Source organism: Trichechus manatus, unplaced genomic scaffold (genome assembly GCF_000243295.1).
Source record: "Trichechus manatus latirostris isolate Lorelei unplaced genomic scaffold, TriManLat1.0 scaffold00096, whole genome shotgun sequence".
Taxonomy (NCBI): domain Eukaryota; kingdom Metazoa; phylum Chordata; class Mammalia; order Sirenia; family Trichechidae; genus Trichechus; species Trichechus manatus.
The window spans coordinates 1699689-1717159 of NW_004444032.1; the positions used below are offsets into that span (position 1 = coordinate 1699689).

General features: G+C 34.6%; 1 protein-coding gene across 1 annotated transcript in view; it reads left to right on the forward strand.

Annotated features, from left to right (window-relative positions):
- The first annotated feature begins 1866 nt into the window (after positions 1-1866).
- PPP1R3A (protein phosphatase 1 regulatory subunit 3A) overlaps positions 1867-17471 on the forward strand; it is a 48965-nt gene continuing 33360 nt past the window's right edge. Inside the window, exons 1-2 of the mRNA XM_004382617.2 lie at positions 1867-2679; positions 4228-4393. Coding sequence (XP_004382674.1) covers positions 1892-2679; positions 4228-4393 — 954 coding nt within the window. The 5' untranslated portion in view covers positions 1867-1891. The remainder of the gene's footprint in view (positions 2680-4227; positions 4394-17471) is intronic.

The following is a 17471-nucleotide window of genomic DNA, read 5'->3' on the forward strand; positions in this document are numbered from 1 at the left end:
TTACATCTTTAAATTTTCATTACTCTCTTATTTACATGACTGTATGGATTATTTTACTAGTTCTGTGAAGTATTTTGTTACTCATTTCCTTGACTGAATAAAGATATACTTCAAGTACGTTGGAATATGGATGCTTGTGGTCATTAAGTTTGCAAGAGATAACCATTCTCACAGCCATTTCCCATTCTTGAACAATTCAAGTGGTTGCCACTCATTCTAGCTATGTGGATAAAGTAATGCCTGCATAATTTCATTTCCTTATCCTCCTAGACACTACTCATTAGTAATTTTGAAAAATAATTTCTTAATCCACTACTTTATGCAATTTGAATTATCCTATAAGGTATAGCATATTTATAAAGTTGTCATTTGAAATAAATTATGCTATTGGGTTTTTTCTCTTTTTAAATTACTTGCCTCTGACACTTCGTATTTTTTAATTTAATTTAATTTACTTAATTCTAAAGATGTTTCAAAAGAAAATCATGCTCAACGTTCATCTTCCCCAGTTAGAGCTAACCACTGACAACAGTTTTTGTACCCTTCGAGGAATTTTCTATGCATATACCTATGCACACTTTTTTCTTTATTTGACCTGTTATCTTGGGTATCTTTCCATATCAGCATACATTGTGTTACTTCATCCTTCTAACACCTGTAAAACATTTTGTCATATGGGTGGAACATTATTCATCCAGTCCCTTGTTGATGGATGCTTAAATCACTTTTTATCCAGACTTTTTAAATAAACAATTTTGTTGTAAATATATTCTCCATGTCTTTGAATACTTATCCAATACTGATGGGCAAATTTCTATCTGGGACATGTCTGGGTCAAAGCATACATGCATTTAATTTTAATAAGTTTTTACCAAATTTCCAGGGCCAAAGTGGGTTTTACATTTATGTAAACACAATATATATGAGAGTATAAACAGACTACTTACACTTTAAAACTCACACCAGACTCCAAATGCTGTTTTATCAACTTCTGTGAGGGTATAAAATGGCAATTTTCTAAAGATGAACAGTTTATTTTACATAAATATTTTTCTCATGGGCCAAGCTCACCTTTGTCTACAAATATTTTCAAGCCAATAACACATTACTTATGTGTATTTTCCCATGGTTTAATTAAAAGAAACCTACTATGTTTAAAATAACAGATTTGACTAATTCTTTGGTTTAAACTTTGGCTTAAGGCTATGTCTTCTACCTGAAAAATCTACCCCACCTCAACTCAACTCTGCATGTTCCAATTCTACGCACCCTTTGTGGTTTATTTCCAATGATACCATCCAATCTAAGTTGTGATCCTCCTTCCGAACTACCAGCACTTCTATGTAACTCTTTTATAGCACACATTTTACATTATAAGTCCCTGATAAATGGTAGTTACCCTAGGCTCTGGATATTTCCACCTCTATAAATGTTTTTATCCTCCCCTCTCTTCACTTGCCTCTCCAATGAGTTGATGTAGTTTAAACTACATATTAAGTATTGTGATACTACTGTTATTTTCTGTTAAACATTCCAAGTTTTATTTTTAATATCAACTGGTGAAACAATATGTTTATTCTGGAGTTTAGAATTTTTGACACAGCAAAAAATGATTTTAAAATGTCTCATTGGAACTTAACTCATAAACAAATGCAGCTTTAAAAACTAGGGGTTAAATCTGAAACATACTGGCGAGAGTAACATCGATGCTATCATATTAAAGGCCTTTGGAGGCAAACTAGCATAGTTTACACGCCATCAGACCTATTTATAGAGCTGACTCCTTTTTGCAATGTCAACTGTAACATTATACTTATTTTAAACCACAGTATCTCAAATATCAGCCTCTACTAGTTGTACAGTTCTCTTTTATTTGATACCAGAGAGCCCAATGGAGCCTTCTGAAGAACCTAGTCAAATTAGCAAAGATAACTTTTTAGAAGTTCCTAATTTATCCGATTCCCTTTCTGAAGATGAAGAAGTTAAACCTACTTTCAAAGCTGGTTTCTCCCCTCAACCAAGTAGAAGAGGTTCTGAGTCTTCTGAAGACATGTATGTGGACACCCCATCTTCAGGTTCAAGAAGAGTTTCATTTGCTGATACCTTTGGATTCAATCTTGTGTCTGTCAAAGAATTTGATTGCTGGGAATTACCGAGTGGTTCAACCAATTTGGACTTAAGCAAGGACATTTTCCACATGGAAGAATATGTTTTATCTCCACTATTTGATTTGCCTTCTTCAAAAGAAGATCTTATGCAAAAACTTCAAGTACAGAAAGCAGTACTGGAATCAACTGAGTATCTTCCTGGGTCTACAAGTATGAAGGGAATTATTCGAGTTCTGAATATTTCTTTTCAGAAGTTAGTATATGTGAGAATGTCCTTAGATGATTGGCAGACATACTATGACATCTTAGCAGAATATGTCCCTAATTCTTGTGATGGTGAAACCGACCAGTTCACCTTTAAGATTGTATTGGTTCCTCCTTATCAAAAAGACGGCAGTAGAGTTGAGTTTTGTATACGTTATGAAACTTCTGTTGGAACGTTTTGGTCAAATAACAATGGCATAAATTATACATTGGTTTGTCAAAAGAAAGAACAAGAGCTGGAACCTGTAAAACCAAAGGAAGAAGTATCTAGTAAACATATAAAAGGCTGCTTAAAGATAAAATCAAGGTAAGGATATATCTTACATTTCTTACTATTCATAATATTAAAGCTTTTTCATGTTATTCTTTATTTCAAATGTTCTAAGAAATAGCCATTCTATTTTAAGATATTCTGCTTGCTATGTAAAAAACAATGGTGCTAGGTTTTAATAAGGTCAGTGCTATTCACATAATAGCACTATGTTATTACACCTTCTTCAAATATGAGAAAAAATATGGGTACAATGTAAGAGATGGGAGGGAGTGCATGTGTATATTATTTGTCTAATGAGTTATAAATTGCTTAAGTTCAAATCATGAAATCTAGGTTCTTCACAGGTAAAAGCAATTTTTGGACATTTGAAATATATTTATTTTTAGTGGTTTTTAAATGTCTATGTTCTACTTTGAAACATTTCTGATTAACATAGAAACTGCATCTCAATAGGTTCCAAGTGCTGAGAAATTTGTTGACTTCCCCCAAAAGCTACAATAAACTCCTTAATGACCGATTGAATCATACAAGGGTGTTTTGAGTGCTACATGTTAAGTTAAATCATAAAAGCTATGACTTTACTGACAAACCAATAGAAAGGCATAAGTCTTTTGTATGTGATGTGTGAAATCCAAATAAAAGTTTATCAGTTATAACCAAATTTAACATTATTGAAAACAAACTGGTATAATTTAGTAAAAGTAAATGGAGCAGAGTTAAAAAAAAAAAAAATGACCCAAATAGAAATAAAGATATTCAGCTATGTAGATTAGGGATTTGAGATGTGACCCCTCATTAGTAACCTTGATCTCCTGTTAATATGAAAAATAAGGAAACCTGGAGCAGAGCTCTCTCTACAGTATAGAATGGGCTAATTTCCATGACACTATGTTAGCAGATAAACCACCCTGGAGATGACAGAGCCTTTCTGCTCTTCAGAATGTGCCAATAGGAAATTCCCCATTGCTCTACTAGCCACAGACAAACGTTTGATTATTCTCTAGTTGGTCCACCCTAACTATCCTTAAATCCAAAGATTCTAGTAATTATACCAGAAATAGTGGCATCAAGACACCCAAACCAAACTCACAGGCATCAAGTTGATTCCAGCTCATAGCAACTCTATAGGACAGAGTAGAACTGTCCCATAGGGTTTCCAAGGCTATAAATCTTTATGGAAGCTGACTGCCACATCTTTCTCCTGCAGAGTGGCTGATGGGTTCGAACTACTGACCTTTTGATTAGTAGCCAAGCACTTAACCACTGTACCACCAGGGCTCCTCAAAATACAACGTATGTGGAAGCAATTCAATCATATAAAATATTTCTATTTTCATTATCCTTTTAAGTCATTTCAAAGATTGCCTTAAGTAACTTTGTGAATTATGCCAAATTTCTAAATCCAAATCAAACTTCCTCAGATTTTAATTGATGCTATTAAGAAAGATAATATAATCACAATCTCTATGTATGTTATGAAAATTTTAAGCTACATATTAGCTATACTGACAAAATAAGTTCAACATTATTTAACACAACTAATTTATGAACATAAACATACACATATTAAATACTTTTCAGAGGAGAGAATCATCAAGGAATACCTATTAAACAGGTTGCAACTTGCTCTACATGTTATAGAAAAGCAGAATTTAGGAACGACAGACTTATTGTCAAAAAGCTCATAAAAGAAGTCACGTTTAATTGGATTTTTCTGCAAGTTAAAGATTCAGCTTTAAAACTACAGGCAATACATGCTGAGCTATGGTACTGATAGGGAATTCCTTTTATAGAAGAAACTTGACTTGATACCAAGAACAGAGAATGGAAAACTTATAGGCATAATCTTCTAGCCCAGTCATGATATTACTGGAACTTCTCCTAGTATAAGATATGTATTACTAAATATATCCATACACACATTTGTATTCAGAACAGTAATCATCGGATTCATAGCGGACACCATTCAAGTTATAATACTGCTTTGGGGAAAAACCTGAGGAGAACTAAACCACAAAATGGTCTAAAGGCCTGTAAAGTTTCCTAACGAGTTAGAAAAATGGAAAAAATCTCTCTCCTTGAAAACCACAAATACATTTTCTGCACTTCTATAACTTAAAAATAACCAACATAATTCAAACCACATTTTGAAAAAAGCTTTTGCCTCTGGAGGAGGGTTTTTGTGCTGAGTTTCAGTCCAACATGAATTTTTACATGTGATTTATATACCCCTCAAAATGGAGTGTATAAAGAAAATCCTGACAGAGCCTTAAAACAGCATGTGCCATAATAGAATATTTATACAGCTTTTCCATGATATAATTTATATGCAACAGGGTTTCAAATATTCCTAAAACTCACACAAGAGAGCATTATCAAATTTCTAAATGAATATTGCAGTTGAATTTCATCATGAAGAATTTGGTTAGGGAAAAATAGCACACCTTATTAGTGTTATTTTATAAAACGTGTACCTGGCTAAAATAAAAATAAAATTAATACTTAGTTGATCAAAAATTATAGCTTCTAAAATATCCCTCCCAATAGTCACAGAATCTAAATGAGTTTTTCTCAAGTATTTACCCAATCCTTATGTAGCTTAATTTGGAGCTATTTCTTCCAGAAGATAAATACCAACGAGAAATGTACATGAATTTTTTCTTCATACCTGCAAGTAGATTTATAATAGTATATTATAAGTCACAGTTAAAATGAAATTAGGTTGTCCTACTGTAGACTGTAACATCTAACTTCAATTTCTCCTAATACCAAAGTTAATTTCCTATTGTGGTATCTGAAATTGTATCTTCCTAAAGTGTCAATAATCCCTTATAATAAGTACAGAACGAACTGTGGCAACACATTTAGCGAGGCAGGATTTCTGTTATGTCAATCACCCATCTAGGCACTATGTTTTGTCTGTGGAGATTTTTTTTTTTTAAGTCAGAGTTTGAAAATCTGCACACTGGTGTGGGCTCTCTATTTTCTTTTAACGCTTGTTAGTCTATCCTCTTTGGACAGAAATACAGATCTAGAGGGAGCAGTTTGTAACTCATGGGCATGTGACCGACAGTGACCCAAAGGCATTTAATTGCTCTGAAAGGCATGCATCATGAGATACTTGTTAAGTGTCATCACATATGTGGCACTGGGGTGTGTACTAACAATCAAACTAAGCAGGCTTATGATCTACAGTTCATGGGTTTTATTTACAAAATAAATGACACTGATATAAATTATATTACATATATATCAATAAACAAGCTAAAAATAGCATTTAGAAGCAGTATAACCTTAAAGTTAAAATTATGAGCTTCAAGTTAGACAAAACTAGGTTTGTGTCCAAGCTCCCCACATGCTAGCTGTGTGATCTTGGGCCACTTAAGCTTGTTGGTTTCCTCATCTGTTTATTGGGAATCATAACAGCACTACCTCATGCTATGGGATTTACATGAAATAATGCATATAAACTTTTTACCCAGTGTCTGGCACATAGTAAGCTCTCAGTAAATGCTAACTGCTGTAAAAAGACAAGGCCAACCCTAAATTTAGATGGATCAGAAAAACCCTAGAACTGCTTAACCAGCCCCAAAGTCCCTTTCCTCTTTCCTTTTAGGAATCCTGAATTTTTCTTTGTCTCTGAAAGATTTTAGTCAACAACCAAGACTAATCAGACTACATTTTATTGAGAGGTGTACCACTTTATAGCTGGAATGTCTTAAAACTGGAAGAGATCTCAGTGACCATTAAAATTTCTACCTTTAATAGATGAGAAATAGAGGCCCAGAGGGGAAAGGAAGAAATAAAGCCTTAACTTTGGTGTTGAACAAACAGGCATATTAAACCCAGTAGTAAAATATATCCTTATTACCTATGTGGCCATGGACATGTTACTTCACTTCCCAAAGCCTCAGTTTATTCATCAGTAAAATAGGGGTAATGATGCCTGATGTTATGATGATTAAAGTAAAATGAGATTGTTTTTAAAGCTTCTAGTAGAGTGTTGAACATATATAACATAATCATCAAGTCAGCTATCATAACTATCTTCATCATTACCAAATCTTGTGCAGCTAATTAATTTCCTGATTCTTGGGCTTGCATTATTTCCCCATACTTCACAGGTTTCATTGTTTAGGTTCCAAAATTTGTTCAACAAATGTTTATTGAGGGTGTGTGTGTCAGGTGCTATGTTAGGCACTGGTATCCAAGTGAGAAACATGGCTAGAAACAAGATCCCGTGAAAAAGAGGCCCCAAGGGAAAAGGCCTCCCAGTGACAGGCAGAGCGGGAGAGAGAGAAAACAACAAACCATCTCAGATTCTTTGGGTATATAATGGAAACCATGGATAAAAAGTGAAATAAAAACAGTTTACATTACAGTTTAGTTTTGTAGATTAAGTGATATATAACTGACCTTGAATGCTGGCTAGGGGAGTGTCTTTCTCAGCACCTTTTTTTATTTTTCCCTTCCCACCAGCTGCTAAATGTATGTTCCAAACTGTTGGGTACACAGGTTGACTTCATCTGGTTTTGTATTTTATTGAGTGAAACCAATTTATTATTTTAAGTAAAGAAACAACATAGTATAACAGTATGATGGTATTTATAACTTGACCAGGTAAATGCAAATAAATTCCTGAAAGATTTTAATGCCAAAGGAGACAATTGATTAGTCTTCAATTTTTTTTTACCTGGGAGAGAGAATTAGGCACATTCAGGAATCAGACAGAGAGAAATCCTTTATAAGGCATGATTTTAAGAATACTGAGAGTTTATCTTTCAGGGTGATAAAATCATTAAAATGAGGCCAAGAAAAGCATTGGAAAATGGGGCATAAAATGCAGCCATATTGCATGTTCCAGTCAGAGCCATTGGATTATGAGACTTCCTTAATTTACATTTACAGTATACTCTGGGGTCCTGGAAAAAGTCCAAATAGGTGTAAATAGCCCCATGAGGCTGCTGGGACCTAATGTATTCCATAACTAACTCATTTTGAGTCTATGCTAACTGTGGAAGCCAGGTCTGTTTAAGAGGAGGGACCTCTGGCAAGGCCGTATGGAAACATAAAACACAGCTGCATATGAACCGTCAAGAGGACTGTTTAGAAGCTGCCAGCTGGTTGACAGCAAGAAGCCAAGTAGCTTAGAGTTTCCTTGGAGATGCACCAGGGCTATGTGGCTGCCTGGTTTAGTGGGAATCCATACCCGTATGAGTATGAGTATGACTTTCCTCAAGATAGTTTTGAAACTTCGCTGAGAGAAGAGGAACAAAAGGGGTATCATCCCTCAGGGTTTCTCTCAAACTCTAGCTAAAAGGAATCTCTTTGGATGCCATGCCCAAAATGGGCCCTCTGGGATCTCAGTGAGCCTAATTTCTCTCCTGAAGTCCGTAGGCTATTTGTAAAAGTGGAGCAGGCCCAAGGACTATGAGCCAGATAAGCTCTGGACCAAAAAAAAAAAGATAGTACCATTGTGAAGTGGGACAACTTAGCTTTTGACCATCTTCCAATCCTGCTAACTGCGACTTTTGTCCCTGTTCCATGTTTTGGCCCCGACACTTCAACAGGAATAACTTAGCGGAAGAGACCTCAGGCACAATCTTCTGAGGCAGGCCTGTTTCCAGTGCCCTGTCAGACTTCAAAGACCCTTTATACTCCTATACTCTGACACCTCACTTTGTAACCTTGCCTGAAATTTTATTTATATATATAAATATATATATTATATATAAAAATATATAATTTATATATAATATATATAACAACATATATATACATATATATATGTATACGTATCTATATGTATGTGTGTGTGTGTGTCTATGTGTGTATGTATATATATATCCCATTGCTGTCTAGTGGATTCCAACATACACGTTACAGAGTAGAAACGCTTCATAGGGTATTCTTGCCTGCAATCTTTATGGAAGCAGATCATCAAGTCTTTCTTCCTCAGTCCTGCTGGATAGGTTTGAAGTGCCAACCTTTCAGTTAGTAGTGGAGAGCAAACCGTTTGTGCCACCCCAGGACCTTTGTATAAATATACAAAGGAAGTATCTCTATCTTATACCCAATTGAGTCAGTTGGGGATTTGACTTTGGATTAAGACAATAGACATAGATAATTTTAGAGCAGAGAGCACTATAGGGTACAAGGCAAATTTGAGTACAGAGTCATGGTAAAGACTCCACAGAACCATGAGGACTTGGGGGCCTGGTGTGTGTGTGTGTGGTGTGGCCAGGGGGTAGGGGTTGTGGGAAGGGGAAATTTAAAAAACTGTGAAACTGTGAGGTAATGGAAACAAGAAGGACTTTAAAATAGGGCAGTCTTGGGATTTCCGTTGGCATGAGGTTGCCATGAGTTGGGGGCCGACTCAACAGCAGCTAAGAACAACTAACTCTGAATTTATAAATTACATTTTGTATCTATTTTATTCAGTCGTACAGTAAGGAAAATATTTATTTGCCAGAGTCAGCTATCTCAGTTGCTGACACTTTGTAGATAATCAAAATTGTAATATAGGTGACAAAAGCAAAAACAAAACAAAACAAAAAAAACAAACCAATTGCTGTTGAGTTGATTCCGACTCATAGCAACCCTATAGGTGGCATTGGTGACAAATTCCATGTTTTAAAATCTTGTGTATGGCTAGTTCTATGCTCAAGATTAATGGAGCATTGCTTTTTTTCCGCATTATTATTCCTAATGCCAGAATACAGGTTAATACAAATAATTTCAAATTTAGTTATGTTATGAGTTTAATAAGTTTTTGGACACTAACGAGAGAACCTAACTTTTACGGCGTTACTTCTATGGGCAAAAATGATTTTGAATTCCAACAACTTCTGGGTTCCAAGAATCTTTTGGAACATCATCTGGTCATAAATTGGGGAGTATGTATTTCTTTAAAGCTAAAGTGCAACATATTTCTTCTTAAGATAAAATTTTATGTAGAAATGAAGAAAATTGAGAATTGGTTAACTAGCCTTCAGTTTTAATGGTTGGACCTTGAAACCATTTATTTGTTTCACTTTATGATGAAATGCATATGATTTGTAAGAAAGAACATTTATTTTAAAATATGGTCTTAACTCTGTGAACATGTGCAATGATACTGTTATTTTGAGGGTTGTGTTTGCCATTTTTACCCACTGTTTTGTGCCCGGATAATTCTCTTCTAAGATACTTGGTGTTTTAAGCGGAACTTTTGTCTGCCTTTGTCTCTGCTGCTCTATCCATATGTGTAGCTGTCTTACTATTTCACATCTTATTAGCCTTTCATTCAAAGGAGAAGAAAAATTAGAATGATTTCATGGAAATACATATAGTATGGCAACTTGACTTCTTATTAATTAATGGCACTGGACAAATATCAAGGGAAGAAGAAAATAGTTGCTGTAGGTCCTAAATATCTGTTGATTTCAAATTGGACACTTTCTGCTTCTTTTGGCCTAAATAACTAAATTGGTTGCAAAAATTCACCGTTATCAGTCCCATATATCTAGGAAGAGAAAATGGAATTAAAGTTTATATAACTCTTTTACTCTAAGAAAATATAAACCATTACATTTTGGCCATTTCTCTGTTAAAGCATTCTGTTCCACAAGACTATATAAAAAGGAAAAGCTCCACAGGATATGCCTCTCAAACCTTTTCAGGTTTTTATTCTACTTCTTTCATAGCTCTATTTGGTTTAGCTGGCACAATAGTGTTATTATCTTTCATACAAGTAATAATAATCGCATCATCCTGCTAGTTTAAAGATTTTATGACAAATAGAAATAAATTGCTAAATTGGACTGTTACACTGCATTGTTTAGTGACAGAGACCACTTGTCCATTACACAAACATGTCTTAGGAAATTTCAATATTCCCTCCTCCTCAAGTTATTCTGAAAATGTCTGTGTTGTACATCAAGAGCCATTCAAGACACAGCTACAAATGGAATTCCTACACGTGTAAGAAAATAATGATTGTGCTGTGTGCAACTATGGATGTGAATTTTACTTACCCCTTTTGAAATTTTTAGTAGTAAAAAAAGATCAAAATACTCCCCCTCACCCTGATTTATATTTGTAAAGCATGCTGAATGATGAGACACTGCTCCTGATTATGTAAAACTGAATTCCTAGCCCATTTAACACTGATGGCATTCTGACTTGTTTTACAGAATTGAGCCATGATACAAACCTAACCTACTGACTCTAAATACCTAAGAAAAATCCTGCACTGATTTTTGTTCGTAAAAAATTATTGTGAATGTCTTCACATGATTACAGATCACGTAGAATTGCTTAGGTAAAATCCAGCCTCATAAGTCATATATGAAATGAAGCTGAACAAAATACTCATAGTTTACTAATATCTCCTTTTGAAGATGAATATTTGCAAATAATTTTATAATATATCAATGATACGTATCTTATAATATTTGGACATTATAATATATTAATATATAATATATTGATAGAACATAAATATTTTAAGTATTTTCCTATAAAATAATTGCATAGATTTTTTAAAATCACATTCAGGTACAGCAGAAAAAAGAATATTAACTTCACATATAATTTTCAATTAGTGCATAACACTATTGTGTTTAGTTTATAAAGTTATAATCATTGTTTCCCAATGTAGCATAGCACTTGATGATTTTGGAACAGTTTTCATTGATCTATATTATTGTAGAAGAGACCATGTAATTCCATACTTTGTTTCAGGCAGAATTATTCTAAAAACTACCCAAGCCAAGGGGTTAGATATCTTTCCTGTAATTATCTCCTGGGGAGATGGTGTTCTTCAATAATACGTTCTATCAGGGAGTTCTGTGTCTTTAAACTAGGCATTCACTTACTCTGATTCTCAGTTGAATTAAATGTTAGATTCCCTATCCTTACCCTTTAAAGTGAAGCAGAATTATATTGTTTCTGCCAATAGTTGCTATTTTCCATGTCAAATAACCCCAGTAACTTCAAATTTTCCCCTTGAAGTCCTAACTAGTGAGCTAGTTTGTAGAGTTTTAATGCAAAGGTCAGAGAAGAAAAACCCATTACCAACAGAGTCCTTTTAAGGGGTAAATAATATAGCTGTTCCAAGGGCCAAGCACTGTCAGCACTGATGTATCAGGGGCAGCCCAACAGGTTAATAGCAGACTAGCAAAGGAGCTCTCCCAATCCTTCCTTCTTTAGCTTTGAGTATTGTAGGTGTTACTGAAATTACTATTTACTATATTACTATTATGATGGCACTTTCTATGAAGTCAGAGAAGGGAAGCAGACTTCATTTTAAAAACTTAGAAAGTGAAAAGCAAACACTGCAGATCCTTAAGTTTATTCCTTAATCCTACCTAAAAAGATAGTTGTATTAGAATTTTTGAAAACCTCTGAGTCAGACAAATAATTTAGAATCATAGTTACACTATAGTCTTGATACCTAATTTTTAAACAAAATTTCCTTCAAGAATGTAATTGTATACACTAGTCATTGAGAAGACATATAGAATAAATTAAATTTTGATAAAAATCATATGTGATGTAGACTAATTGAAGTTTAAATTTGCTGTTAGTGTATCTTTTTGTAGAAAAGGTTAATACTATCTGCAAGAAGAATTCACTTGAATATGTGTTGAATTTCTTGACTGTGTGCGTGTGTATGTGTGTGTGTATGTATATGTCTGTACAATTTTCTCTAAGAGCTGTTTGTTCTTACCAGTGACTCTAAGCAGAGGACTGGTACAGCCAATCCAGTTGATAATTTATTTAGCAAATTGAACATGATAAGCAGTATAGGAAATACTGTCTGTTTAATAAAAATAAATTATTTTAATACACTTTTTGTGAAAAAACAGGTATATATTAGCTTTTTGCTTAAATTGGGCCTCTTTTGTGTGTGTGTAGGCATATATATAGTAAATATAATAAATATATTGTTCATGTATTTCATATTTTGGATACTATTTCATATTTTCTGTATTAGTAATATTTCATTCAAAGCTAAATTTGGTCAGCCAAGTTTATAGAAAATGACAGTTATGAACATTCAAGGCATTTGAATACAAGTCTCCTAAAACTCATTTAGTTTATGGACTCCTAGTCCTATTGTTGATCTATCCATATAATGAGACTGGCTTTTCATCTCTCATTGCTTTGTAACGTTTCCTTTAAACGTTTCCTTTAAATTACCAGTATTTCTGGCAATATTTTCCCATGGAGTAGCTACTCCTAGAGTACAAAATAAAACAACTTGTCTTAGATGAAAGGGTTGCTGTTTGCCATGACTGCATCTGATGCAATTTATTTATAGGCAAAGAAATCAACATTTAGCAAAAAAAAACTTACTGTTTATAAGATATTTTCATGTCTAGAAGGAAGACGACTTTTGCCATACTGCCTTCTATATCTAGTCAGAATGGTTACAATGTTGGCATTTTTAGGCAGCCCTCACCCAGGGACTATTTTCTCTGACCTTCACTTTGTATTTTATCATTTGTAAGTTTTACATTTAAAAAAAATATATTTATTTTGTTACTGTTGTAGAGAATACAGACAGCAAAACATACACCAGTTTCATAGTTTCTGCATGTACAATTCAGTGGCATTGATTACTGTCTTAGTTATCTAGTGCTGCTGTAACAAAAAACAGGTGGATGGCTTTAACAAAGAGAAATTTATTCTCTCACAGTCTAGTAGGCTATAAGTCCAAATTCAGGGTGTAAGCTCTAGGGGAAGGTCCTTGTCATCAGTCTTACTCTGATCTAGGAGCTTTTCTGTGCAGGAACCCCAGGTCCAAAGGACACACTCTGTTCCTGGCACTGCTTTCTTGGTGGTTTAAGGTCCCCTTGTCTCTCTGCTCACTTCTCTCCTTTACATCTCAAAAGAGATTGGCTCAAGACACAATCCAATTTTGTAGAATGAGTCCTGCCTCATTAACATAACTGCCACTAACCCATCTCATCAACATCATAGAGATAGGATTTATAACACACAGGAAAATCACATCAGATGACAAAATGGTGGACAATCACACAATACTGGGAATCACGGCCTAGCCAAATTGATACACATATTTTTGGGGGACACAATTCAATCCATGACAATTACATTCTTTGAGTTGTGCAACCATTTTCACTCTCTTTCTCTGAGTTGTTCCTCCCCCATTAACATAAACTCACTGCCCCCTAAGGTTCCCATCTAATCTTTCAAGTTTCTGCTGTCAAGTTCATCCAATATAGAGCATAGTGATCAAGGCAAACATTTTTTACAAGTTAAGCCAAGTTATTGTTTGGTTTTAAGACCTCAGAGAATATTTTTGGTTTAAGGTTTAAAGATTACCTCAGGGTAATAGTTTCAGGGATCTGTCCAGCCTTCATGGTTCCAGAAAGTCTGGAGTCCATGAAAATTTTAAATTCTGTTCTGCATTTTCCTGCTTTTGATCAGGAGTCCTCTAAAGAATCCTTGATTAAAATCACAACAAGATACCATCTCATTCCCATTAACATGGCTAAGATTTAAAGAAAAAAAAAACAACAGAAAATAACTAATATTGGCGAAGGTGCGAGAAAATTGGAACATTTATCCATTGCTGGTGAGAACACAAAATGGTATAGCTGTTGTGGAAAACTGTGTGGTGGTTCGTCAAAAAATAGAACTACCATATCACCCAGCAATTCCACTCCTACATGTAATGTTTACATTTTACTATGTAGTTTTATTCCTTTGTGAAAAAAACCAAAACTTTTGCTATAGTAAAGCATTTCAGGTGATATTTAGGCTGTTTTCAAAGAAGGTTGTATGTCATTTACTATACTTACACCATTAAAAAGCAACACAAACAATCACGTGACTACATTTCACTGACCATAACAAAGGCTGGAAACAAACATTTGAAGTAACTTGGTTAAATTCCAGGAATGCATCCCTTTAATACCCAGAGTAGTTATTATAGATGAAGAAACTGAGACTCAGAAATGCAAAGTGACTTTTCAAGGTACCCCATGGCAAAAGTGGGAGCAGACCCTATTCCATTTGATTTTAAACCCTCTCTCCACCTTCTCTTCAATACTAATGCTGCCTCACTAACTAACCTACTTGAACTGTTAACTCAATTTATATCAGTAATGTAGCTGAACACTGTTCAGAGAAGTTTGTAGACTAAGACAGACTAAGCATAAAGGCCTGGCAATCTACTTCCAAAAAACCAGCCAAAGAAAATCCTGTGGATCACAGCGGGTCTGATCCAGCAACCTAGATTATGGAATAATGCAGGATTGGGTAGCTTTTCATTCATTTTTGCATGGGTCTCCATGGGAAGCTCACAACAACAGTGGACCATCAATGGGCTGAATTTTGAATATTGAAATAGCTCCTTAGAGTTTTTGACTACAATGCAATGACTACACTCAGGTTTGTCTTGCTTTTGAGGCTGTTAAAGAGCAGTAGTGGTACTGCAATATTAGAGAATTTAACAATCCTCTGTTAAAGGATTCTAATTTGCATGTAAACACGGACAAAGTCAAAGATATTTTTTCAAAACTTTGAATTACACAGACTCTAGCTTTCCCACTTGTCTTCACTGTTTCTGTTCATGCCACTTACCCAATTTTAAAACTGTTTGTTCTTGTCTCTGACCATCCTGTTTTTACCTTCCACTAAGAACCAGCTAAATTTTCTTCTTGACTGGAGATTTCCTGACCCCTTCATTCTATTCAGATCCTCCCTTCCCTCAGCTCAGCATTTAATGCCTACCGTGTTCATCTAACACCTACTCAAGCATGGCTTTTTTTTTTTACATTTTTGAAAACTTCTGTGTATGTGCCCTTCTTCCCAACTGGATTTCAACTTCTTGAGGTGAGGAATAGTGTATCAGTCTAATGATTATTCCCTACAGGAACTAACACAGGATTTTGCACATAAAAAGCTTTGAAAAAATATCTATTACAGGCAATTGGCTTTCTCATTGATAACCCTGAGTCCTGGTAAAATCCAAAAGTACTTTCTGAATAATTAAAGAACAAATTATGTTGATTATAGTTTTAATGATGAGAGGTTTATTGTTTTCACAGTCTTTAAAAATCAGATCCCTCCTGGACATCTCCATCTGTATATCCAGGTGGCAGATTAAATCCCTTATGTCCTAAATCAAAGTTACTTTTCCCTCCAATCCCAGTCCCACTTTCTTTTTTCTATTATTTATTCATTACTTTTATCATCTAAGCAAGAAACATGAACATCATAATTTATTTTTCCAACTTCTATCAGTTCTACCACTATATTATGTTCTATGACCATAGTGATATGATTGTCCATTGAATAAAAAATAAAAATTATTTTAAGAAATTAAGAATAGAAGATAGAAAGACCATATCTACACATTATAAAACAGCAGGTAAAATGGCAGTTTGTCCCTGCAATAACCACATATTTTTTGTCCAAAAGGACTCAAAAGTAAATATAGAATTGAACACATTAACCATTATAACATCTTCTAGACAGTCTAAATTGAGATGGTTAGTTTCAGTCACCAAGGTGCCAATGAAAGATCAACTTGAGAATTAAATTAATATAGGAGCCCTGGTGGCACAGTGGTTAAGAGCTCAGCTGCTATCCAAAAGGTAAGCAGTTTGAATCCACCAGCCCACCTTGGAAACCATATGGGGCAGTTCTACTCTGTCCTACAGGGTCAGCTACGAGTTGGAATCGACTCAGTGACGATGGGTTTACTCCATTATAGGATTTTCTAATTAGTCAGTCTTCTTTCTTTTTTTTTAAATTTTTATTGTGTACTATCTTACCCTTCACTAAAGTTACCACTTAACTATTGTCTATTTAGTGTTTTTCCATCCTCACCCCCCTCCTTGTAACCATCAAAGATTGTTTCTTTTTGTGTGTTAACTTTTTCATGAGTTTTTATAATAGTGGTCTCATACAATATTTGTCATTTTGTGACTGACTTATCTCACTCAGGATAATGCCCTCCAGATTCATCCATGTCATGAGATGCTTAGCAGACTCATCATTGTTCTTTATTGTTGCATAGTACCTCATTGTTTGTATGTACCATAGTTTGTTTATTCATTCATCTATTGATGGGCATCTAGGTTGTTTCCATCTTTTTGCTATTGTCAACAAAGCTGCCATGAACATGGGTGTGCATATGTCTATTCGTGTGACGACTCTTATTTCTCTAGGATATATTCTTAGGAGTGGGATTGCTGAATCATATGGTATTTCAATTTCTAGCTTTCTACGGAAGCACCATATCATTTTCCAAAATGGTTGTACCAATTTGCATTCCCACCAGCAGTGCATAAGAGTTCCAATCTCCCCGAAGCCTCTCCGATATTTGTTATTTTCTGTTTTTTTTTATTCTTGCTAGCAATGCCAGGGTAAGATGCTATTCATTGTGGTTTTGATTTCATTTCTCTAATGACTAGTGATTGCAAGCATTTTTTCATGTGTCTGTTAGCCTCTTGAATGTCTTCTTTGATGAAGTGTCTGTTCATTTCCTTTGCCCATTTTTCAATTAAATTATTTGTGCTTTTGTTGTAGAGGTGTTGGATTTTCCTACAGATTTTAGAGATTAGATCTTTGTCAGATTTGTAATAGCCAACAGAAGGGGTGTTGGACTTTTTCAAATGCCTTTTCTGCGTTGATTGAGAAGATCATGTGATTCTTTTATTTTATTGATATGGTGGATTATGTTTATTGATTTTCTAATGTTGAATCATGCTTCCATACCTGGTATAAATCCCACTTGGTCATGGTGTATTATTTTTTTGATATGATGCTGAATTTTATTGGCTAGAATTTTGTTGAGAATTTTT